The sequence below is a fragment of the Tamandua tetradactyla genome, chromosome 2 (assembly GCF_023851605.1).
Source record: "Tamandua tetradactyla isolate mTamTet1 chromosome 2, mTamTet1.pri, whole genome shotgun sequence".
NCBI classification, from domain to species: Eukaryota; Metazoa; Chordata; class Mammalia; order Pilosa; family Myrmecophagidae; genus Tamandua; species Tamandua tetradactyla.
This window is the reverse complement of record NC_135328.1, coordinates 107337760-107364113: the sequence shown is the minus strand read 5'-3', so window position 1 is coordinate 107364113 and position 26354 is coordinate 107337760. Positions and strand designations below refer to the sequence as shown.

The window sequence follows — 26354 nt, the reverse complement described above, 5'->3', positions numbered from 1 at the left end:
TTGGGTTGGCTGTCTTTTTGTTGTTGAGATGAACAATCTCTTTATAAATTCTGGATACTAGACCTTTATCTGATATATCATTTCCAAATATTGTCTCCCATTGTGAAGGCTGTCTTTCTACTTTCTTGATGAAGTTCTTTGATGCACAAAAGTGTTTAATTTTGAGGAGTTCCCATTTATTTATTTCCTTCTTCAGTGCTCTTGCTTTAGGTTTAAGGTCCATAAAACCGCCTCCAGTTGTAAGATCCATAAGATATCTCCCAACATTTTCCTCTAACTGTTTTATGGTCTTAGACCTAATGTTTAGATCTTTGATCCATTTTGAGTTAACTTTTGTATAGGGTGTGAGAGATGGGTCTTCTTTCATTCTTTTGCATATGGATATCCAGTTCTCTAGGCACCATTTATTGAAGAGACTGCTCTGTCCCAGGTGAGTTGGCTTGACTGAGTGGCAGAGTTCTTGCCTGCCATGCCAGAGACACAGGTTCAATTCCTGGTGCCTGCCCATGCCAGAGACACAGGTTCAATTCCTGGTGCCTGCCCATGCAAAAAAAAAAAAAAAGGTACTGATGTTTGGGGTCCTCTCAAGACCACTTAATTCAGAGTTTCTGGAGACAGGGCTTGGCCATCATATTTTTCACAACCAGCACCCCCCTCCCCCACTCCAGGTAATTACACTGTGCCGCCAGGGTTGAAAATTTCTGATCTAGAGCTAAAGACATTAGATTTCTGGCCATTATGGGAGAAGATATATGAAACTGAGGGTCACACACTGATAGTAATTGAATAACTTGGGGTATGGTGGTGTGATGGGCAGAAAAATGGCCTCACAAAAATGTCTATGTCTTAATCTCGGAACCTACGAATAATTAGATTAGATGGTAATGAGAAATTAGGGTTGCAGATGGAATTAATTTTGTTATTCAAAATAGAGAAATTATCCTGGATTATCCTGGTGGACCCAATAAAAAGTGGAAGAGGACGGTAGAAGAAGAGAGTCAGAGGGAGATGTGGCTACAGAAGAATGGTCAAAGAGATGGAACCTTGCTGGCTTTGAGGATGGTGGAAGGGAACCACTAGTTAAGGAATGTGGGTGGCTTCTAAAACCTGGAAAAGGCAAATAAATAGATTCCCTACTAGAGCCTCCAGAAAAGAATGCAGCCCTGTCTGAAAAAAATGTTTGTTTTCCTTGGATGGTTTTAAATTACTTAAATCATCAAAGAGAGCATATAGAATCTGCAGCTTCCACACAGCTCGTCACCTGAATGTAACCTAGAGCTTAATATTCCTATCATCCTGCTTTAATCACGTTGGAGACTGCTGATTTCTTTTCACTGGTTTCTCCTGGATAAAAATAATTGGATCATGAAACAAACACACAGGTTGAGAGATATAGAGATGAGAACATGAGAACTGGTGGATCATACTGGACTGCACATTAGAATCACTCAGATTACTTTTATACCATAGTGATGCTGAGGTTCCATGCCTAGAGATATTGATTCGATCAGTGTGGGATAGAGACTGGGTATCAGTATGTTCTAAAGCCCTGGGTAATTCTAATGTGATTTTAATATGCAGTCAGGATTGGGACCACTTCTCTAACCAGGCAATGGAGGGTAGGGAGGGGGCAAGAAGTTTATTACAGGCAGATATGCAAAGGCCCAGATGAAAGAGAAAGCCTAGTGTGATGTGGGGACCTGAGAAAGCTGGAGAGTATACACAACAAAACTCCTTGGCATGAATTTGAGATTTATAGCTATAAATTTAAATGGTTATTGCAGTACTTTTAAAACTTTAATGTGCTTAGTAATCATCTGACAAACATGTAGAAATGCAGACTCTTCGCACTCAGTAAGTAGAGGATGGGATTTTGAGAGTCTGCACTTCTAATAAGCTCTATGATGCTGGCATTGCTGGCCTGCAGACCACACGTTGAGTAGCAAGGCTCTTTTGCACCAGCTTTCCCTGAGCATATATGCCAGAGTGTGCACTTGTACTGCAGAAGGATCTATTCATGTATTCCTCCAGGGCCAAGGTAAGGACAGCCAGTTGGGGTGAATTGTAGGTGCCACTGGCTGAGTACATATATTTTGAGAGTAGGGAGATACAGGCAGCCAAGTACAATCTCCAAGCCTACTCTTCTGATTATTTTCGATCAAGGACGCACCGCTTTTTAGCTTAGCAATCCACCCCCACTCCTTTCCCTCTCCCCAATCTCGCTGAGTGCATCCTTTGGTCAGAGCAGCAGAGCCAGTTCATTAAGTGATCGCTGGAGCAATCTATAGCGTGCCAGCCAGCCAGAGAGGCGCTGGTCAAGGAGGGGGGGGTCTCCCCGGGCCTGTTTCCCCTTTCCACCTCCCCTCTCTGACAGCGGCGGTGCTTGCAGCAGAGCTTGCTTCTGCAGCAGCCCCTTGCACTTGGCTCGCACTTCTGGGCGCTGTCCATGGTTGCAGCATCTTTCGGCGCGCCACGTCAGGAGGCCGCAGCCGGGCCCTGCGATTGGCCGAGCAGCCCCCTCGCCATCCCCCAACATCTCCGCCCCCGCGTCCCTGTCCCAATACCCAGCCCGCGAGGAGCTTGCCTGCAAGCGTGCTGGGCGCGCCCCGGGGCTCCCAGGCGGCACACCCACTTTCCTTATTAGGGCAGAGTCGGGCGCTGGGAGTGGGCGCCGGGGCGCAGGCCGGAGCGGGGGCGGGGAAGCCTTGGGCCGAGAGAGCCGAGGGCGCAGCCACAGCCCCAGCCGCGTCCAAGCGGTGGAAGGGAGCAGCTGGTGCCTCCGCAGCGCCAGGGCCGGCTACTTTCCGAAGAACCCGCACCTCTCCCCGTGGGGAGGCCTCCTCTGTGCCCCTACGGGTGCCCCTGGTTCAAATCTCTCGAAAAGACATGGAAGAATTTTTGCAACGCGCCAAATCCAAACTGGTAAGTTGAGGAAGCAAGACTGTGTGTGTGTATGTGTGTGTGTGAAGAAAGAATGTTGCAGTAGAGAAGAAATGAACAACTTTGCCACTTAGTCGTCAGGTTGTACGGGCTGTCCGCTGGGAAGAATCTCTGGGACTCTGGTCCATTCAGCCCGTAGTCTGTCTTCAGAATTCTCCACCACAGCCAGACAAGGCGCAGAACTCAGGGATGGTCCTAGCCTGACTGAAGTTAGGTCGAGTGTGTCGAGCTTTGGTTCCTTGGCCTGAGGTTGGAGAGACGCAGATCCAGCCGAATCTGCAGTTTGCTCCTGAAGGCTAGGAATGCATGGGTGTGGTTCTCCTTGAGAAAAAGAGCCCAAGCCTTCTGCAGATGCGTAAAAGGGGTGGGGGTGGGGGGGGAGCTTTAGGACTGTACTTCAGTTGGGGACGGCAAAATGTAAGGAAGGAAGGAAGTCAGGACGCCCAGTAGGCAACGCATGTGTGAACCTGCAGTTTACCCGAGGAGTTCTTAGAGCTTACTTAAGTGCAGGAGTTAGGGATGCTTCAGTGCATATTGTGGATCCCTCTAATCCCTTGTCCAATTCATTTGTAAATTGGGGGCTGTGGCAGAGGGGAAAGTCCCAACTGTTGCTGGCCCTGTGGGGTTTGCCAGAGTATTATTCTCCTGGGAGGAGACCAGCACATTGGCCTGTGTGTGCCACGGTATCATTGTCCAAACAGTGAACTGTAATTTCACTGTTATGTTGACAGTTGCTACATATGCTGGAAAAACAGCCTCCAGCAGTTTCCTAATTTCAAATTGCTTTGGCTCTCTAGCCTAGCCCTAATAAACATAATGGAAATGTTTCTGTTTTGACACTTAAAACAAAATAAGTCTCTGTCCATTTAGAAGCAATATCCATAATGAACAGTGAAAGCATCTTTTATGAGCCTGGCATAGGAGGAAATGCATAATTTATGATACCTTTAACCTTTAAACCTTCATAGAAGCCAAACTATAAAGTCTGCATTAAGGTGACGTAGCAATCACACAGCAGGATATTTGCAGGGTTATTACTGCAACTCATTTACCCTCACACAACAAAAGAAAGGGCAGGAAGAGAGAATGCAAAGGCGTCCCCAGCGCCTTTCAGAGTGCAGAAGGAGGTGTGATTCTTACAATGAGCTAACTGTAAGTATCTTTAGGAATATATTAAAGTTGATTAATGCTAACCTAAGTATGTTTTCTTCTACCGAAAGCCTGCCAGAGAGTTCAGTGTTTGTTGGGATTTCAGAATTGAGAAAGTTTGTGATCATTTCTGTGTTTCTATGTTTATAATTTTACTAGAGCCCATGAAAGAAAATATTGATTGCAGGAAGTGACTTGCATTTCTGAAAGAATAATATCTCTTTTCTTTACTTGATAAGGGGTGAGAAATGATCAAAAATAAAAGTCAAATTAGGGACCATCTTTTATGTGGCTATAAATGAATGGCAATTGATGATAAATACAGAGCTTTGGGCACATCTCTGCTCCATTCCTATAGAATTTAGATGATATTTTAACAATAGACACTTAAGACTGTGGGGTCTGATGTGAGTAAGAGGTTTGTATTATTTCTGATGAGCAATTGCTGGAATGGAAAAATTCTGTATTTCCGAGTAATCCGTTTAAAGTTATATGTAAGTTTATTTACTGAGACCCTTCATTAGACAAGCAATTACTCTACATCATTAAACAAACAAAAAAAAAAGACAGGAGGCAGGAGGAGTTGTTTGAAGTACTGTTTCCAGTTTCCTGCTTTAGCTAGAACAATTACTGCTCATTTCATTTTTTCTTGGAATAGGATTCTTGTCTGAGATCCCAATTAGCCTCTCAGATTTGGCCACAGCAATGGTGCTTCAGTCACTGCTCGTGTCACATTTCTCCTGATAACTTACATTTTCCAGGTAATAAACCTTTTACTTAGGATGTAACGTTCAAGTACAGAATTAAGTACCTTTGCTTTAGGCATTGGAGGAAAGATTTCCTCAATAATTATGTCATTCATTCATGGGAAGTTTATTCATAATAAAATGGTAGGATTTTTTTTTTAATTAGGTTAATCCTTTGAAAACAAGTTAAGGATAAAAAAGGTATCATGCTGGTTTTCAGTGAAACCTTATTTGACCAGAATTAGATAGAATTTAGGAGTTAGTTTGAAGCTGTTTGCCATCAGAAATTAAATATAAATTTTTATCTCTACTATACCCAAAAACCTAATTGCCAGTTTTTTTCCAACTAACTTGAATGCGTGCTTTGATATTCTATAAACACGATGTATATCTTTTTTTTTTATGCTAGGCAGCCATTACTTTTATTTTTATATTTTTATTGTATGCTGTGTGATGGGGGTTAATATCCTGTTCTCACAGCACCATTTGTTGATTGTTTTTTTGAGTGCATGTGCTGGGAGTTGAACCCGGGTCTCCCGCATGACAGGCAGACATTCCACCACTGAACCACTCGTGCAGCCCCTATCTATCTTTTGATGGTTTGAAATAATAAAGGCTCTTCCATAGCCCTGTGTAACCTCATCGTCTTTGGAGCTAGCTAATTCTGATGAGCAAAAGGAATTTTAAATTGCAAAATCTGATTGCTAATTAACCTTAGATCCAAATCTCCAAAAGTCAAAGGTTTGAGAAAATTGTTTGTGAGCCTGTTTTCTCCAAGTAGGATCATTGTTACTTCCTTGTCATCATGAAGAGAAAAGGAACTGTTCCATTGTAGGCCAGGCCCATAGGTTGAGCAGAAATCTTTGGAGGCGAAAGAGTGTTCTTAAATCAGGTGATTTGGAGCTTATTTCTTCTGAAGTTGGGAAAGTACTCTGTCAATTCTATTTTTCATCCCAGTCTGGTTCTTTCAGTCTCAGATTGTCTGACATAGTCCCATCCCCCTTTCCCTAGGTCTTCCCTTCTGACATCCATCTCATTCCCGAGATACTGGGTATTTGTTTATCAGGATCAGCAACATAAGTAAATCCCAAGTGCTGCTTCAAAGGGATCACTCCCGCCTGGGGCTCAAATGGTTCTCGAGGGCCCGTCCCTTCTGCCTGGTTAGGGCAGAGTCTGGTGGTTGGGGCATCTGTGTAATGAACCTTAGCTGAAGGCAGAGGGCAACAGGGGAAGTGGTCAATCCTCTCAAGCACAGTCTCCAGAAATAGAACATTCTTGACAAATAGAGAATGACATGTACAAAATAGACACAGTGGTGGTTAAAACAACAGAGAAAAGGCAGTAGGGTAAGCAATATGAGAGTGAGACCCCGAGTTAGCAGAGATGATAATCAAAGGGTGCTGCTTTTTTCCGGGTTCATTACCTACCACCAAGCCCTCTCCCAAGGTGAGAGCTGAACTACGTTTTTGATCTGGATACGCTTTACTACAGCTGGAAATGAGAGTGAAAATACACTTTCTTTTTCTCCTCTAATGTCTACTTGTTTTTGTCCTCCACCTGCCATTGAGGAATGGGATAGGGACAGAAATCAAATCACGTAGTTCCAGATCAGTTCTTAAATTTTAGCCATTCTCGCCATTCTTATTTTATTTATTTACTTATTTATTTATTTACATGGGCAGGCACCGGGAATCGAACCCAGGTCCTCTGGCATGGCAGGCGAGCATTCTTGCCTGCTGAGCCACCGTGGCCCTCTTGCCATTCTTAACTATACCGTTTCTAGTGGCGAGAAAGATAAAAGGACAGTGGGAAATGGGGAAATGAAAGCCATCCTCCACCTCCCGATATGACTTAGGAAATGTCTTACAACTTCTCAAAGAAGAGTATCTAGGTCAAGGGAAATTACGTGGTGATAAATGGTCCAAGTTCACATGAACTTTAGAAACAAAAAATAAGTATATGAGGAATTATCTGGGGACTGAAAGAGGGCCCTGGATTCTGGCTGGCAGGTGGTGAGGGTCCCTGCACTGGGCAGACTGGCAGCTGAACTTTCCTCAATGCTCAGAAGCTATCGGCTGATGCAATTCCAGCAGCTGCTAATGGGTGGGGGTCAGTGAAGCCCATTTGTCCTAAGCTGTAGGACATGAGCCTGGGGGTGGGGTGGGGCTGTCAGCTGCCACCAGAAGGATACAAGACACACCAATGTCTCAGGAATGCTGTTGTTAAAGAGAGGGTGCGGAGAGGGGTCACCTTTGGGGGGTGTATATGCAACCTCTGCAGGGATATTTCTGCAGTAGGTATAGGTCAATAGATGGACTTCTGCAGACAAAACATCCTGGGTGACCTTTATCAATTTGCACTCTGTGGTGTGCGGTATAGGGACAAGAAAGCACATCTAAAAGTCTAAATGAATAACGATATTAGAGTTGATACTGGAGGTGGGAAAGAAAGGAGAGAGAGAACAGAAGGAAGGAACAGAAGAAAGAAAGAGCAAGAATGAAAGAAAGAAAAAAGAAACATAAGCTGGCATTGCAGTATATCTTTCGAGTAGTCATCTTGATTGGGAATTTGAGGAATGTATTTTTCCTGATAACCTATAGGAAGAAGGTTGTGTGTATCAATAAAGAAGCATCTTTAAAGTGAATGCTTCATACCTTTTAACGGGCTGCTGTGGTAGGATGAGGGATCATAGAGAAGCTGGCAAGGCAGTTTCCTTTGATTTGCTGAGCTCATTGCCATTAGAGACCATGGGATCTGCTCTCTCCCCACGCGAAGGCAGGTGCGCTCGAGACTTGTGTCCCTTGCTGGAGCCTTTATTAGCCGGAAACTCAGGAATCCAAAGCGCTTCTTTGACTGTGGTGCCATCCCTTAGGAGCTGATGAGAAATGAGCCCGTTGTTGTTCTAGTCTTCAAACCAGCTTCATTTCTAACTGTCCAAGCCTTTAGACAGAGAGCTGGGGATTGTCTCAGCCCCAGGACCTTCAGAGAAGAACTGCTCTTTTTCAATGTGAACAGATCTCAGAGTGGATTGGTTTGCCTCAAAGGTAAGAACTGGTCACTGGTATTATAATAAGTACTTAATACTTATAATAATGATATGTACTTATTTTTAAATTCAAAATAATGAGGCTAGTTTTATGGTTGACTGATTGGAATCTGCAAATATTGGTTGGATTAGAGGATGAATAGATTGGAGAAAGGCAGAAGAGGGAAATGAAGATACTAAAAGCCTCTGCAAAAACACGTTTTTTGCAGATTGTGAAAAAGAGTGAAACAATTAGAATCTGGTGTCCTCCTGTGAGGTTCAAAGACTAAAAGTTGGACTCCCCCAATTCTATCCACTGCACCAAGTCAGCCCAGACTGCTCTCTTGCTACCCCTGATGCAATACTGTTTAGGAGAGAGAATGGCAGGGAAGCCTTCCAGAGCCTGAAGAGAAAAGGGTTAAGGCATTCCAGATGGGCATCCTGATCTTTCTGTCATGCTGTGGCACTGTGGGCTTCATACCAGGGATAAAATCCTGCAAGGCTGAGTCGGACCCCTCGCCCTGGCAGTAGACTGCTTGTGATGGAGCATGATCTGAACTTCCAGTGTAGCAAACTCAAAGGGACAGGACCAGACTTTCTATGTACTCCTACTAGCTTGGAATGCAAGAGTCTTTTTGAAATGATGGTGCCTAGAAAAATTGCATAGCTTTAGCTCCATGATCCATGATCCTGGCTTTTGGCTGCCAGGAAAGTCAAGCTATGTTGGTGCTTACATTTCCTGAGCCCAGTATCTCTGAAATAAGGATTCAGAGGAAAACACGGTGGGCATAGAAGAAAACTCTTTCAAACGCTAGGGTGGAATGACTTGTAAATGCGTCAATTCATGTGTCTGTCTGGAATTTGCTTATCTGACCACGTCAGCTTACTCACATTCACTTGAAAACTGGGAATTGGTAGAGGCAGCTTTTCTTCAAACAGTTAGAACTAGTTATTGAAAACCTATCATTAAAGTTAGTTCTTTTTTGGCAGAAAAATCCCCAAAGCCCTTTCTCTGAGCCTATTTGTGAGGTCACACCTGTAAATCATTCAGAATAACACCAGAAATGCAGCCAAAATGCACAAATGTTAACCATCACTCTGACCATTATTATTTAATATTTGCTTTGACACAATATTCATGGCTTAGTTTACTCAGGGAGGAAAGAGAGAAAGAAAGATGGTTGCCAGAGGCTATAGTATCTGGAGAACATACGATGAAGAAATTGCATAATTAAAACCAGAACCAAACAGAGCCTTTACGAAACAGACCCAGGCTTTTAATAAGTGCCATTGGCAGAGAGTAAATAGTCTGAAATATCTGCACAGCCTCTGGAAAGCATAGCATCAATGATGTTAGTATATAACTGATGTTCCTATAGGAATACCCCTGAAAAATCAAGAAAGAAAAGATTGTTTAAGCTTAGTGTTCCGATAAAGAAGAAAGGGGGTGCGTAATTGATTTCAGAAAAATTTCCACCTCAAGATAATTAAATAGAAAATGCAGAAAAGAAATCAGCACATGGAGAGTAAGTTTCAGTTGTCTAAAAAAAGTCATCTGTGTAGAAGACCTTGTTCTTTAACGAAGCCCAGACATATGAAATGTTACAGTTTATAGCAAGTGACCATGAGTCAGGATGGAGAATGATGGTTCTAAATGTGGGAGGCATAAATAGGCCTCCAAAAGATGTGCGCAACCTCCGTACTACGCCCATCCTGAATTGAGAACTAAATCTGGTTCTGGACTGCACCGAAAAGCCACGGTGGTGACCATGGGCGTGTAAAATCAGATCTTAGAGAAAAAAGCCTGAGATGGAGGGAGAGACTGCCGAAGGACTTTTGATGAGTTGAAAGGTTTTTATGGTTAAGTTCTCACCCACAGGAACCATTTCTTTCCCTCAGTTGAAAAAGAAAAACAGAACTTTTAGGATGGATGGCTTCTTTTTTAAGTTGCAGCAATTCAGTAAGGGATTATCTGGTCTTTTTGCTGCAAAAAATTATCTCCTATATGTTAATTAAAGGTTGCTAAAAGGAAATTTGCATACTTTATTCTTGCTCTCCAAAATGGAAAAAGAAGAGCAGAGGCAGAAGTGCAATCTGAATTGAGAGGCATTTTGCTCCTGTCTGCACTCCTGAAACACATTTTCTGTAGCCAGTGGTTGATGGTGCTGGCCAGACTAGCACCTGGCTCTGAGAAGGCAGGGAAATATCATGGCAGGTGCAGAGATCAGCTGCTCCCCTGCCAAGAGCCTCTGAGAGGACATATGTCTGGCCTCTCCCCTGGGAAGGCAGTGTGGATGCCTCTCCAGGAAGGCAACGGGCAATTACCACATCAAGCCCATCCTTGGCTTCTTTACACTTCAATCCCCTCCACCACCTCCACCCCACCAGCCTGATTAGCGACTTGATTTAGCTTGTGTGCTGCAGCTCCTGGCTGAAATATGCTGTCACCCTTCTGGAACTACAACATAAACAGATCTCCAGGGCCTTTTGGAGGGTGGAATTCTTCATGGAAAGGCAGGCAGTGTTTCATCTGAGCCTTGTGGATTAATGCAAATGCAAACACTTGATTCTGCTTTTGTTTTATGAGTGTTTACCAAGATCTTTGGGTGAATTTATTTTCTCCTTTTAGATTTTGGGCAGATTGAAAGCATGTTCTTATGGGATGTGCACAGGTCATAGAAAATGATAGGAGGGAGATGTTTTCTTCTCTAGCTGAATAGTCCTTCAATTACTTAATCGTGAATTTGCTTTGTAAGACTCTAAAATAAAGCTGCACATGACCCTGAACAATTTCAGTGGGTCTGTAAGTGATCGTGTATTTGCCACTTGGCCAGTATCCCTGGACTGTGGCCTGAAGTGCCGTCACTCTTGGCTCCAGTCTCCAGAAAAGTCCAGACATAAACTCACTGAGGTGGGAGCACATCAAAACACCATCAAATAGCTGGCTTTTAAAACATTTTGAAAAATTCATTAGCCCTCCAAACCATTAGGTCACTCTGAGCCTTATAGGGAAAAATGTATTTCTTACATCTATGGGATTATTTCAAGGCCAAATAGCCTTCTGACCAAGCTTGATACCTCTGCAAAAACCACTCATGCACGGGGTTTCGTGACAGCATATATGTGGACTGCTTTGATGAATCTCAAAAACACTGTCTCACACCTATTATTATTGATTCCTTTATTGAACTTTTGCCTTCACCAAGATTTATCTTCAGCCACCCTACTCACGGTGTCACACTGGACATCATCTCAGGACATGATGGGACCATAGGCATCAGGATTCCACATTTTAAAATGACAGACCTCTAAATTTGAAACTGTTGTAGAATCGTAGATCTTTTACATTGAAAAGATAATTTAGCATTTCATCTATTTCAAACCCCTTATATTAAAGTTTCATATACAATAATAAACATTAAAACAACACTGGGAGATCTAAGAAAGCTGAAAAAATTGCCTGTAAGTGATAGAGAAAATAAAAATTTCCCACTTTCTTTTATATGTAACGGAAATATTTTAGCAAGTAGTTTTCTTAGTCTTTTTTGTACATAGGATTTTTTAAATGGTCATAAGTAGGGTAATCATATTCTGGAACACAGATTGTGACTTAATTTTGTTTGTTAAATATTTATCTATATTATTACATGATATTCAACATCAACATTTTAAATAATACTTTAGTCTTTAATAAAGAAGATACACTATGGTTAAACAGTTAGGGAGAGCCCCTTCCACTATTGTTAACCACACAGTAATAAGTATATTTGCACATAAAACATCCTACCCTGTTTAGGATTATGCTCTTAAAATAGCTTGTCACATGTATAATTTGAACAAAATATATACTCTTAAATTTCCTGATAAATCTTTCCAAATTGGTTTCTAGATGAAATCCCCCAAATCTAAAGACTCAGAGAGGTTCAGAGAGATTAACTTGTCCCATAGAAGACCAATGTGACAGAGCCAAACATAGATTTTAGATCTCTTGAAACTCAGGTCTGTGCTCCTGACAAATTTGAGAGACCCTAAAGTGTCGTGTAGAGAGTACTATGCTAATTTTATAAATCATGGATCTGAGCAAATAATGTGAAGCTGCATTGCTGCTGAATGAAGATGATTGTTACTCATACTATGGCATGCCAGTCACAGCTCCATGCACCGCTAGTACTGAAGGTGAGGACAAGAAAACAGAAAGCAAATAAGCATCCCAGTGTCAACAGGACCAAATGAAGAGAAGAAAGAAAATATCATCTAAATAGGGAGAAACACCGAAAGGGGTAAGGGGACTATGAGCTGTCTTGCTTTAAGAGGGAAAAAAACATTTCCCTCAAACATGATGTTTCCTGCAGCACATCCTTGGAGAAGGGCCAGGTGTGTGTTTTATCCCTGAGACGACAGAATTCCATAGAGAGGCCATTTTCTCTTTTTCATTTCCTCCCTCAGTTGTTTAGAATAGAATGGAGCAGTGTAGCTATAGTTGCCGTTGGTGTGGTAATTCTGGACATAACATGCATTTCACAAGTGCTTTCAACCGTCGAGTCTCATTTGACTAGTTTTGGGGAGGCAGATATTTATTACCGTATCTAGTTCACAGATGAGAGCAAGGCCAGAGAGGATAAATCCAACCTGGTCCCAGGACACGGGGCCAGTAGGTTGCAGAGTTGTGTGTAGGATCCGTGTCTTCTGATTCCCAAGGCTTTGCCTCTAATGGCATCTGTGGTTGGACAAAAAATTGGTTCAGGGTCACATTGAGAGTTTGGTGGTTTGGATTCATCTCCATAAAAGAAAATGCCAGAGCAAAAACACGGTGTACTTTTCTGAGGGAGAACATCCCAAGGTGAAATGTATTTGTGCTGAAGCCATGTTGTCCCTGGCAAAGGGAAACAGCTCCTTGAGCTTCGGAGCTGTGTGTGATGGACTCCGATGTGTAGTTTGGAAGGTGAGATTAACACATGTACCCTTGGTGGCAACATGCTGAGCTTCATAGGCTCTGGAGACCGAGTGTCACCTGTGATGGGAAGGAGGCGGCTGAGAGGCAGGGTCCCTGGAAGGCTAATGGACATCACCCGCACACCTGTAAATGGGGCAGCAGGTGACTGCGTGTTGTGTTTATCCGCTTCAGCTGAGAGTTCTACGTTTTGGGGGAAAGAAACTTACTTGCCTGTAATACAGGCTCCTTCCCTGCTACAGCAGAGATGTGACACTGTTAAATTTCCTTTTATATATTTTCTCTTTTTCTCATTCTTTCTTTGTTCAAGTCTGGGCTTGAAATTCCGTATTTCTGAAATTTTCAGGTTTTTAGGACACCAGTTATTCTAAAACCTAGCGTGATGACAAATCTACTGGCTAACAATGACTTGTATATAGTACAGTAATTCTTTTATGGGTGTAGAGTTGGGAAGCTTTAAAATGTGCCCAGGAAAATAGCCATGGGGTGATGTTTTCTGGTAAGGGTTGGAATGGGAGTGGAAGTTACTGACTCTAAGACACTTAGCTGGGTAGATGTTGAATCTCATGATGATCTGCACAACGGCAAAATCATTAGCATGCTGTGGGGTAGGAGGCTCTGGAAGTAAACCCTTACGTGCCGCCACTCCCAGCTATCCAAATCCTTTCTGAACATGCTTCTGCTTTTCTTAACACATACAGCAGAAAACTTGAGGGCCAGACAGGAACATTCAAATTAGGCTAGTGTCTTACCAGACCTAGTATTTCTTGCTGGGTCTTCTTTCCTGCCATAATTTCCTGGAAGCATCATTATTCTGCTTCTAACTCTTACCTCCCACCTTGCACCAAAATCTACTCTTGGTCAGCAAGCAAGGAAGTCAACAGCTACCAGTGTTTCCTCTTTAGCTTTCTGTGTTATTTCATTTGGTGCTCACAGCAATCCTCTGAAAAGACAGGCGTTATTAAGTCAGTTTACAGAGGGGGAAACTGAGGCTCAAAGAGGTTAAGTAACTTGTTCAGGGGCACGCAACTCATGACTGTTAGAGCTAAGTGTCTAGTACGCTATACCTAAGAGTCTTAATTTGTTCTACCATTTCAACATACCCCAGGACATAACACACCTAACTTTGTAAAAGTGGTCATTATAGCCATGTTCTTAAATAAGAATATGGATCATCTGGGAGGCTGTTAACATGCAGATTCTGATTCAGCAGATTGGAGTGGGGCCTGTGATTCTGCATTTCTTACAAGTTTCTTGGGGATGCTGAAGCTGCCAGTTCCCAGACCACATTTTGAGTAGAGGGGGTCTAGAGCAGTCATTTGCTGGGAGGCAGGGGGCACTGTTCATGCCCCACTGAAGGGTGCATTTGAATCTGAAGGAGATGGTAGAGTTGGGAGAAAGTGTCCCTGAGTGAAATGGAGTATTTCTCCAGAGGGGGTGCTGCCACCCTGCATTCTTCATCTACCAGCTGCTGGATCCCGCTGCATCCGGGAGGAAGGGCCCAATGGGACAGTGCTGCATGTCTTCTAGGATTTTAAAGTCTAAGCTAAAGGAGCACATCAGTTCAGCTGAGAGACTAGGTATGGGAGGGGAAAAAAATCTTTCTACCATCCCGTCGTATAGGCTGCCATAGATTCTGATTACCCATAAGGCAGACTCTGCCCATACTACATGTCTGTACTTTTATGTGTGGCTGTGAAAATTCCTTACTGTGCCTCATGCTTTGCCTGTTCAAAACATGCAGACTTTGGCTTCATAGTGCCTGGCAGTGAAGGTGGGGATCATAAATATGTCAGCGGGCTTTAGGTCGGGGGTGGGAGAGAAGAGAGTGCAGTCTTAAGAGAAGCAAGACACTTCGCCTGGGTTCTTTTTTTTTTTTTTTTTAATTAAAAAAAAAGATTAACTAACACAACATTTAGAAATCATTCCATTCTACATATGCAATCAGTAATTCTTAATATCATCACATAGATGTATGATCAGCATTTCTTAGTACATTTGCATCGATTTAGAAAAAGAAATAGCAAGACAACAGAAAAAGAAATAAAATGACAATATAGAGAAAAAATAAAAATAAAAAATATAAAAAAACACACAAACAAACAAAAAAAACTATAACTCAGATGCAGCTTCATTCAGTGTTTTAACATAATTACATTACAATTAGGTAGTATTGTGCTTTCCATTTTTGAGTTTTTGTATCTAGTCCTGTTGCACAGTCTGTATCCCTTCAGCTCCAATTACCCATTATCTTATCCTGTTTCTAACTCCTGATGGTCTCTGTTACCAATGACATATTCCAAGTTTATTCTCTAATGTCGGTTCACATCAGTGGGACCATACAGACCTTTAGTTTTTGGCTAGTCTCACTCAGCATAATGTTCTCTAGGTCCATCCATGTTATTACATGCTTCATAAGTTTATTCTGTCTTAAAGCTGCATAATATTCCATCGTATGTATATACCACAGTTTGTTTAGCCACTCGTCTGTTGATGGACATTTTGGCTGTTTCCATCTCTTTGCAATTGTAAATAATGCTGCTATAAACATTGGTGTGCAAATGTCTGTTTGTGTCTTTGCCCTTAAGTCCTCTGAGTAGATACCTAGCAATGGTATTGCTGGGTCGTATGGCAATTCTATATTCAGTTTTTTGAGGAACCGCCAAACTGCCTTCCACAGTGGTTGCACCATTTGACATTCCCACCAACAGTGGATAAGTGTGCCTCTTTCTCCGCATCCTCTCCAGCACTTGTCATTTTCTGTTTTGTTGATAATGGCCATTCTGGTGGGTGTGAGATGATATCTCATTGTGGTTTTGATTTGCATTTCTCTAATGGCCAGGGACATTGAGCATCTCTTCATGTGCCTTTTGGCCATTTGTATTTCCTCTTCTGGTAGGTGTCTGTTCAAGTCTTTTTCCCATTTTGTAATTGGGTTGGCTGTCTTTTTGTTGCTGAGTTGAACAATCTCTTTATAAATTCTGGATACTAGACCTTTATCTGATATGTCGTTTCCAAATATTGTCTCCCATTGTGTAGGCTGTCTTTCTACTTTTTTGATGAAGTTCTTTGATGCACAAAAGTGTTTAATTTTGAGGAGCTCCCATTTCTTTCTTTCTTTCTTCAGCGCTCTTGCTTTAGGTTTAAGGTCCATAAAACCGCCTCCAATTGTAAGTTTCATAAGATATCTCCCTACATTTTCCTCTAACTGTTTTATGGTCTTAGACCTAATGTTTAGATCTTTGATCCATTTTGAGTTAACTTTTGTATAGGGTGTGAGATACGGGTCCTCTTTCATTCTTTTGCATATGGATATCCAGTTCTCTAGGCACCATTTATTGAAGAGACTGTTCTGTCCCAGGTGAATTGGCTTGACTGCCTTATCAAAGATCAAATGTCCATAGATGAGAGGGTCTATATCTGAGCACTCTATTCGATTCCATTGGTCGATATACCTATCTTTATGCCAATACCATGCTGTTTTGACCACTGTGGCTTCATAATATGCCTTAAAGTCCGGCAGCTTGAGACCTCCAGCTTCTTTTTTTTTCCTCAAGATACTTTCAGCAATTCGGGGCACCCTACCCTTCCAGATAAATTTGCTTATTGGTTTTTCTATTTCTGAAAAATAAGTTGTTGGGATTTTGATTGGTATTGCATTGAATCTGTAAACCAATTTAGGTAGGATTGACATCTTAACTATATTTAGTCTTCCAATCCATGAACACGGTATGCCCTTCCATCTATTTAGGTCTTCTGTGATTTCTTTGAACAGTTTTTGTAGTTTTCTTTGTATAGGTCTTTTGTCTCTTTAGTTGAATTTATTCCTAGGTACTTTATTCTTTTAGTTGCAATTGTAAATGGAATTCGTTTCTTGATTTCCCCCTCAGCTTGTTCATTGCTAGTGTATAGAAATGCTACAGATTTTTGAATGTTGATCTTGTAACCTGCTACTTTGCTGTACTCATTTATTAGCTCTAGTAGTTTTGTTGTGGATTTTTCCGGGTTTTCAACGTATAGTATCATATCGTCTGCAAACAGTGATAGTTTTACTTCTTCCTTTCCAATTTTGATGCCTTGTATTTCTTTTTCTTGTCTTATTGCTCTGGCTAGAACCTCCAACACGATGTTGAATAATAGTGGTGATAGTGGACATCCTTGTCTTGTTCCTGATCTTAGGGGGAAAGTTTTCAATTTTTCCCCATTGAGGATGTTATTAGCTGTGGGTTTTTCATATATTCCCTCTATCATTTTAAGGAAGTTCCCTTGTATTCCTATCCTTTGAAGTGTTTTCAACAGGAAAGGATGTTGAATCTTGTCAAGTGCCTTCTCTGCATCAATTGAGATGATCATGTGATTTTTCTGCTTTGATTTGTTGATATGGTGTATTACATTAATTGATTTTCTTATGTTGAACCATCCTTGCATACCTGGGATGAATCCTACTTGGTCATGATGTATAATTCTTTTAATGTGTTGTTGGATTCAATTTGCTAGAATTTTGTTGAGGATTTTTGCATCTATATTCATTAGAGAGATTGGTCTGTAGTTTTCTTTTTTTGTAATATCTTTGCCTGGTTTTGGTATGAGGGTGATGTTGGCTTCATAGAATGAATTAGGTAGTTTTCCCTCCACTTCGATTTTTTTGAAGAGTTTGAGCAGAGCTGGTACTAATTCTTTCTGGAATGTTTGGTAGAATTCACATGTGAAGCCGTCTGGTCCTAGACTTTTCTTTTTGGGAAGCTTTTGAATGACTGATTCAATTTCTTTACTTGTGATTGGTTTGTTGAGGTCATTTATTTCTTCTTGAGTCCAAGTTGGTTGTTCGTGCCTTTCCAGGAACCCGTCCACTTCATCTAAATTGTTGTATATATTAGCGTAAAGTTGTTCATAGTATCCTGTTATTACCTCCTTTATTTCTGTGAGGTCAGTGGTTATGTCTCCTCTTCCATTTCTGATCTTATTTATTTGCGTCCTCTCTCTTCTTCTTTTTGTCAGTCTTGCTAAGGGCCCATCAATCTTATTGATTTTCTCATAGAACCAACTTCTGGTCTTATTGATTTTCTCTATTGTTTTCATGTTTTCAATTTCATTTATTTCTGCTCTAATCTTTGTTATTTCTTTACTTTTGCTTGCTTTGGGATTAGTTTGCTGTTCTTTCTCCAGTTCTTCCAAGTGGACAGTTAATTCCTGAATTTTTGCCTTTTCTTCTTTTCTGATATAGGCATTTAGGGCAATAAATTTCCCTCTTAGCACTGCCTTTGCTGCGTCCCATAGGTTTTGATATGTTGTGTTTTCGTTTTCATTTGCCTCGAGATATTTACTAATTTCTCTTGCAATTTCTTCCTTGACCTACTCATTGTTTAAGAGTGTGTTGTTGAGCCTCCACGTATTTGTGAATTTTCTGGCACTCCGCCTATTTTTGATTTCCAACTTCATTCCTTTATGATCCGAAAAAGTGTTGTGTATGATTTCAATCTTTTTAAATTTGTTAAGACTTGCTTTGTGACCCAGCATATGGTCTATCTTTGAGAATGATCCATGAGCACTTGAGAAAAAGGTGTATCCTGCTGTTGTGGGATGTAATGTCCTATAAATGTCTGTTAAGTCTAGCTCATTTATAGTAATATTCAGATTCTCTATTTCTTTATTGATCCTCTGTCTAGATGTTCTGTCCATTGATGAGAGTGGTGAATTGAAGTCTCCAACTATTATGGTATATGTGTCTATTTCCCTTTTCAGTGATTGCAGTGTATTCCTCACGTATTTGGGGGCATTCTGGTTTGGTACATAAATATTTATGATTGTTATGTCTTCTTGTTTAATTGTTCCTTTTATTAGTAGATAGTTTCCTTCTTTGTCTCTTTTAACTGTTTTACATTTGAAGTCTAATTTGTTGGATATTAGTATAGCCACTCCTGCTCTTTTCTGGTTGTTATTTGCGTGAAATATCTTTTCCCAACCTTTCACTTTCAACCTATGTTTATCTTTTGGTCTAAGATGTGTTTCCTGTAGACAGCATATAGAAGGATCCTGTTTTTTAATCCATTCTGCCAGTCTATGTCTTTTGATTGGGGAATTCAGTCCATTAACATTTAGTGTTATTACTGTTTGGATAATATTTTCCTCTACCATTTTGCCTTTTGTATTATATATATCATATCTGATTTTCCTTCTTTCTACACTCTTCTCCATACCTCTCTCTTCTGTCTTTTCGTATCTGACTCTAGTGCTCCCTTTAGTATTTCTTGCAGAGCTCTCAGAGTTCTCTTGGTCACAAATTCTCTCAGTGACTTTTTGTCTGAAAATGTTTTAATTTCTCCCTCATTGTTGAAGGACAATTTTGCTGGATATAGGAGTCTTGGTTGGCAGTTTTTCTCTTTTAGTAATTTAAATATATCATCCCACTGTCTTCTAGCTTCCATGGTTTCTGCTGAGAAATGTACACATAGTCTTTTTGGGTTTCCCTTGTATGTGATGGATTGTTTTTCTCTTGCTGCTTTCAAGATCCTCTCTTTCTCTTTGACCTCTGACATTCTAACTAGTAAGTGTCTTGGAGAACGCCTATTTGGGTCTATTCTCTTTGGGGTGCGCTGCACTTCTTGGCTCTGTAATTTTAGGTCTTTCATAAGAGTTGGGAAATTTTCAGTGATAATTTCTTCCATTAGTTTTTCTCCTCCTTTTCCCTTCTCTTCTCCTTCTGGGACACCCACAACACGTATATTTGTGCGGTTCAAATTGTCCTTCAGTTCCCTGATCCCCTGTTCAAATTTTTCCATTCTTTTCCCTATAGTTTCTGTTTCTTTTTGGATTTCAGATGTTCCATCCTCCAGTTCACTAATTCTATCCTCTGTCTCTTGAAATCTACCATTGTAGGTTTCCATTGTTTTTTTCATCTCTTCTACTGTGTCTTTCAATCCCATAAGTTCTGTGATTTGTTTTTTCAGACTTTCCATTTCTTCTTTTTGTTGATCCCATACTTTCTCATGTCTTCCCTCAATTTATTGATTTGGTTTTTGAAGATGTTTTCCATTTCTGTTCGTATATTCAGAATTAGTTGTTTCAGCTCCTGTATCTCATTTGAGTTATTGGTTTGTTCCTTTGACTGGGCCATATCTTCAATTTTCCTGGTGTGATTCGTTATTTTTTGCTGGCGTCTGGGCATTTAATCAGATTCCCCTGAGTGTGGGACCCAGCAGGTTGAAAGACTTTCCTGTGAAGTCTCTGGGCTCTGTTTTTCTTATTCTGCCCAGTATGTGGTGCTTGTCTGTCTGCGGGTCCCACCAGCAAAAGATGTTGTGGCTCCTTTAACTTTGGAAGACTCTCGCTGCTGGGTGTGTGGTGGAGACAGAGAAAAGGTTGTAGGTTGGTTTTAATGGCTTCAAATTGTGAAGTCCTGGGATCTGAGTTCCTTGAGAGAGGGATTCCACCTGAGTTGTGTTTCACCCCTCCTGCGGGGAAGAATCAGGTGGTAGAGAGCCCTGAAAGCAGCCTGTTTCTGCGTTCGGGGCAGTTGTAACCTATGTAATCCCAGCGCTGAGCCCAGAGGCATCGAAGCCTCTGTAGAAACAGCCACAGAAGGCTCTGTTTCACCCCCTTTCCTCTTTTTCAGTTAGCCCAATCGGCGACTTCCGCCTTGATCAGTTTTGCCTGAGCTGAGGGCCTATTTTTAGTAGTCAGAAGTTGTTCATTAATGCCACTATTGGTGTTAGGTTGGGCTCAGTCTCTACTACTGTTGGAGACTCTTTCCTTTCCCTCCGGGAAGTCGCCTGTTGGGGAGGGGCGCCAGTTGCCGTGGCTTGGGGAACCGCTGTTCGGATGCTCCCAGCTGGCCCAGGAAGCCACGTGTGTGGAAGGGGCTCCCGTCGCCGGCCACCACGGGTTGGGGGACCACCACTCTGAGGCTCCCAGCTGGCCCGGGAAGCCGCACGTGGGGAGGGGCGCTGGCCACCGCGGCTTGGGGAACCTGATCCAAAGCTCCTAGCCAGCCCAGGAAGGAGGGAGGGTGCTCCAGCCGCCTGCCGCCGCGGCCCAGGGAAGCGCGCACCTCTCGGGGACCTCACTGCAGCGGAGACTCTTAGCCGGTCCAGCTGTTCCAGAATGGGGTATGCTGTGTGCCTGGTCTCTGTCGTGGCTCCGGGAGCTGTTCTGTACTGTTTCTAGTTCTTTAGTAGTTGTTCTGGAGGAGGAACTAAGACCCGCGCGCCTTACTAAGCCGCCATCTTCTCCGGAAGTCTCTGCCTGGGTTCTTTGAATCGTCTCAAGGATAAAACACATCTGCAGCCCTTCCCCAAGAATTTCCTGCAGGAAACATCAATGTTTGAGGAAAACATTTTTTTTTTCCCTCTTAAAGCAAAACAGTTCACAGTCCCCTTAGCCCTTTCGGTGTCTCTCCCTCCTTAGATTATATTTCTTTTTCTTGACACTGGGATGCTTATTTGCTTTCTGTTTTCTTGCCCTCACCCTCGGTATTGTTAGTGGCACATGTGCATAGGTGATGCTTTATTATTTGTAGGCTTCTTTATTATTTGTGCCTTTCTGGCTTTGTTGGTGGCTTTTGTTTAGTCACTCGGCTTCTCTGATGTGATCTTTGTTCATACTCCATTTCCTACACCCCTTTGCCCCTCCCGGTTTTTGTTCCTTCCGCACAGCATTCAGTTTTTCTTAACACAGAGGGTACCGGAGTGCCTGGGTAACCTCGTGCAGTGTGGGATTGCCCAGCAGAATCATTTGAAGCGCTGCTGTGTCTCAGCCACCTTCTGCTAGGTAGGTTATGCTGCGGTAGTAAAAATTCCCAATGTTAGTCTAGCGGCTGTCAGCCACAGAGGTGCCTTTCCCGCTCATGTTACACGTAGCTGAGGGTCAGCTGTGGCTCCACCTGGCTTCTTTATTCTGGGATCCAGGCTAAAGGAGCAGCCACTGCCTGGGAGAAGGAAAAGAGTAAGGATCTGATAATGGCCCAAGGAGCTTCTGCTGAGAAATGGAGCAGTCACTTCCACTCATATTTCAGCAGCTGAAGCAAGTCCTTTGGCCAAGTCCCATGTTTGTGGGATGGGTGTACACTGAGGGGGGTGCAGTATTGTGCAGGAACATACTATTATTTTCCTGCAGGAAGAACAGTTAATAATTACGAATAACATTGCAATTTACTGCCTGCTCTACAACTAGAAATTCACCCTGCCAGGCAGACACTGGACAGAATCATGTTTACATTTTATTAATGGTCATATCAGTGGGTAGATATTCACCAAATAAAAACTTTGATTAAGAAATATGAGAGTATTTGACAGTTATTTTACATTATTAATCCATCAAAATCTCCACAGGCCCTTTAGTCATCTCTTGGGCACGTGTGTTTTTATGAGACGTGGTGCAGGGGTGTTTCCATTGCCACATTTTAGATGAATTCAGCTACATTCGTGCCCTTTGGTAGTCATTTAGATAAGCTGGGTTAATTCTTAGATCACCAGAGAAGCGTTTATGGAACAAGACTCCCTGGAAAAATCCTTTAACCTCTCTGTGCATCAGTTTCTTCATATATAAATCAAGAAAAACAATAGGATCACCCTTGTAGGGATTTTGAGGATTAAATTCAATCATATATGTAGAATTCTTAAGACTGTGTTAAGTACATAATAAAAAATATTTGAGCATTTACTTTTATGCTTATGATAATGCCGCCACTGCTTTCTACCATTTTGGTACCTAAACCTCTGAAGTTCATATTGTGGATTCCAAAACTATCAATTTTAGAGCCAATAGACAATCAGACTTATGTTTCAGAGTTCAAGATTTACTTGTACATAAATAAAGCATAATACAGAAAGTAGAGCTTAAATGCCTCGCCTCTTGATAAAAGTAATCACAATTTCTCTTCGAGAAATTAATACACGCTAGATTGTGTGTTTGCCCTCTTCAGTCATTGTGGGAAGTGAAAGTCCTTTGAAAGTCATTCTATAAAGCCCTCAATTTATTTGGTGACCAAGTACTTCTTGGAGCCTGTGTGAGTGGGAACAGTTGCATGGCTTGCCGGAAAATTCCAGACAAAGGTACAGAGGCACTGGGCTTTCTGGCCAGAAGCCTGGGGGACAGGATTTGGGGAAAATGGGTGCAGCTTTGCATGCAAGTTAGTACTGTGTGGGGAATTTCCTGGTGAAAGGAGCCTAATAAGGCTTCTGGCCTGGACGGCTGCTTTCGTCCTGGATCCTGTTAACTCAGCCTGAGTAGTTCCAAGGTGTAAGAAAGGAGCAAGGATTAACAGAATCAGAATGTCAAGTTCAGTTACTTCTCAGCTCTGTGAGCTTGGGTATGTTTCTTAATATTTTGGGGCTTTGATTTACTATAAATATAATAGTATTCATGTTTATTGAGCCTAAGCCATGTACAAGAGCAGTATATAAATGCTTTTAACATGCTGTGGTAGTTAGATTCAGTTGTCAACTTGGTCAGGTGAAGGCACCTAGTTCTGTTGCTGTGGTCATGAGCCAATGGTACGTGAACTTCATCTGTTGCTAATTACATGTGCAGTTGGCTAGGAGGCGTGTCTGCAGCAATGAATGACGTTTGACTTAATTGGCTGGTGCTTAAATGAGAGAGCTCAACGTAGCACAGCCCAAGCAGCTCAGTATACCTCATCTCAGCACTCACAGCTCAGCCCAGGCCTTTGGAGATACAGAAAGAAATCACCCCTGGGAAAGTTGTTGGAACCCAGGGGCCTGGGGAGAAGGCCAGCAGAGACCATCCTGTGCTTTCCCACGTAAGAAAGAACCTCAGTGGAAAGTTAGCTGCCTTTCCTCTGAAGAACTAACAAAATAAATCCCCTCTTTTTAAAAAAGCCAATCTGTGTCTGGTGTGTTGCATTCCAGCAGCTAGCAAATCAGAACACATGCACTACATAATTTCATTTCCACAATAACCCTATTCAGTAATTCAGTAACCACAGTTCCCCATTTTGCACATGGGGAAACAAGGTAGAGAGAAGTGGCGTAACTCGCCCACACTCACCCAGAAATAAGGACTGGAGTAGGGTGTGAGCCCCATTAGTCCAGCTCCAGGCCCTGCATTGGGACCTGCTTCACTTTGCTGCCTGTTTTGCAGTCAGCATTTTCTCTGGGGCTGCTGCTGTGAAGATTAAATCCGTTTCTGTCTTCAAAATCCTTAGTCTGCCATCTGCTATGTAATCAGTAGGCGCTCAGTTAACGTGAGTGGTTCTTCTTCTCCTCACTCTTCTTTTAGTTGTCCTGGGTAGAACCCCCAGGAAACAGGATTAGTTAGTGCTGAAGAAAGTGGTGAGAAGTTTAAAACCCTAATTGGCCTTGGGCAAGGTCTCACCTACCTCTCAGGTTGACCTTGTATTTTAAAGTCCTGCTTATGTCCCATTTACTGCAGGAAGCTTTCTTCCAATATTCCAGTCTTCATGGACAGCAACCCAGACAGCATGATGTCACCTTGTAAAAATAAGCTCCAGACGCAAAAAGAATCATCGCATAATTCATTATTCCTCCCAACATCTCATCATATCCCCATATGAAAACCTCCTACTCCAATAATATGTGAGTGATTTTTACATTTATTTAAATCTATCCTTGGCATCATTGATCTTTTTAAAAAAAATCACTTGATTTTTCCCTTTAACTCTACCTGGTGTCAAATGGGAGACTTCCTCACTCCTTCCCTTGGAGTAAATAACCACTAAGCCCAAAGTGTGGCATATACAGAGCAGCTGGCATGAGAATTTTAAATAATGAAAACCTCTTCAATGATTCTGTTTCCCAAATTCATTTCCTCCTGCCTGTGCTTGGTTCCAAATTGCCCCCGTGACTAGCACCACTCTGTGAAAAAAAGCAGTGACCCCAGGGAATAACAAGACCTAGTTTTTGGTGCTGTGCCTTATAAGTAGGAGCAGTGTGACCTTGGCAAATCACTGACCCTTTCCAGAAGTCATTTTCCTTAGCTGCACAATGAGCAGCTGCAGTTAGTTCAGCTGTTCCAATCCAGGGGCTCTAGCACTTTGAGATTCCTCCAAGTCAGTGATCCATTTTAATATTTCAAAACTAACAATGCAGTTAAGGGGGAGGTAAAAATTTTCAAACTATAGAGTCCACAGAGAAAAAGGACTATTAAAGAAATCTTTGGTGGTGGAAAATTTTAGAACAAGAATCAGTTCTTATTTTTCTTACAGTGCCTTCAGCATAATCAATGGGCAAAGCTTTCACCTCTCTGCATCTCAGTTTTCTCATCTGCAAAATGGGGTAAGATAGAATCTATCCCAGAGGGTTCAGAGGTTGCTGTGAGGATTGGATGAGATAGTACCTATGAAACACTTGGCCAAAGGCATGCAATACATTACAGCTATTTCCTTTGTTCTTCAGTGTGTGTTCAAAATTACCCAAGGGAGGTATTCCAGATTGAACTACCCCCTAGCAGATTATGACATAAATTTCCTTAATTTTAGGGCATCCTGGGTTTCTTTGGGTGTGCCCAAGGATGCATCAATTAATTCCTGCTTTCTTGGAAATAACAACCCAAATGTCCTTTGTGCCAGCCCTTCAGCTGGGCATACCATTAACAGTGAGCACTGTCAGAGGTAGATGAGTGGGGAGAAGAGAGGAGCATGGCAAAGGAAGCACATGGAGACCCAAGTCCATGGAGCAGAGAGTGGCATCCCTTGTGCAAGTTGTTGATGGCATTCACACACTCAGCGACAGTCACTACCATTTATCCAGTGCTCTCTGTGTGCCAGGCACAGTGCTAAGTACTTCACATACACTGTCTCTTTGAATTCTCTCAGCCACTCTGTAAGGTCTTCTATCTATGAGGAAATTTAGATTTAGAGAGGGTGAGTAGAAACATTAAAGAGCAAGTAAGGATTCAAGCCCAGGTTGGTTGTGCTTTAAAGTCCAAGCCATAAAACAACACCGGTTATTCCAGAGGCTTAATTTTCGGACATGGAGAACTCAGGCAAAGTGCCCAATGGCATTTTGATGAGTATGTCTCTTCTTGTGAAGATCTTAGGTCTGCAGAAATGCTCGCTATGTTCATTTTCCTTCAGACAAACACATAATTCATTTGGCAGGAATGTGACTATTGCTGGTAAGAGTCCCAGAGATTACCACACTAGGGCAATAGGGGCCAGTAAAGATTATTTTCTTCTTATCAAGTGGTAACTTTGGTGTGTCAAATGTTTGGCCATCAATGCAGGGCTGTGTTTATGGACATATGCCCTGATTAGGTATTGCTGTTTAAAATCAAGAATGGCACTCCTGCTGTTGCCTCAGAGCGGTATCTGGAAATGCATCAGTGGAGTCAGATTGAGCATACTGACTCAAAGCAGTATGATTAAGAACCACAGTCTTGAGGAAAGAAGGTGCAGCATACAAAATACTGGGTTACAAGTCACAAAGGGTTTTATCAAAAAGAAACAGAGAATATCAGGAGTCTTAATGCCAAAAAGTGAGGGATACAGGCTGCTTGTAAGCTAATAGATTTAACAGATTTAAGAGAGAAATAAGCTACCTGTTAAGTTTTTTTTTTTCCCCAAACT

The 26354-nt window shown here is 42.0% G+C and overlaps 1 protein-coding gene across 5 annotated transcripts in view; it reads left to right on the top strand.

Moving 5' to 3' along the window:
* Window positions 1–2719: 2719 nt before the first annotated feature.
* PRUNE2 (prune homolog 2 with BCH domain) overlaps window positions 2720–26354 on the top strand; it is a 292485-nt gene continuing 268850 nt past the window's right edge. For 2 of the 5 annotated variants that reach the window (XM_077148466.1, XM_077148464.1), the window contains exon 1: window positions 3838–4092. In XM_077148466.1, the coding sequence (XP_077004581.1) occupies window positions 4027–4092 (66 nt within the window). In that variant the 5' untranslated portion in view covers window positions 3838–4026. Of the gene's footprint in view, window positions 2923–3834; window positions 4093–26354 lie in introns of those variants that run through there. The other 3 variants (XM_077148463.1, XM_077148467.1, XM_077148462.1) reach the window with 3 other exon arrangements.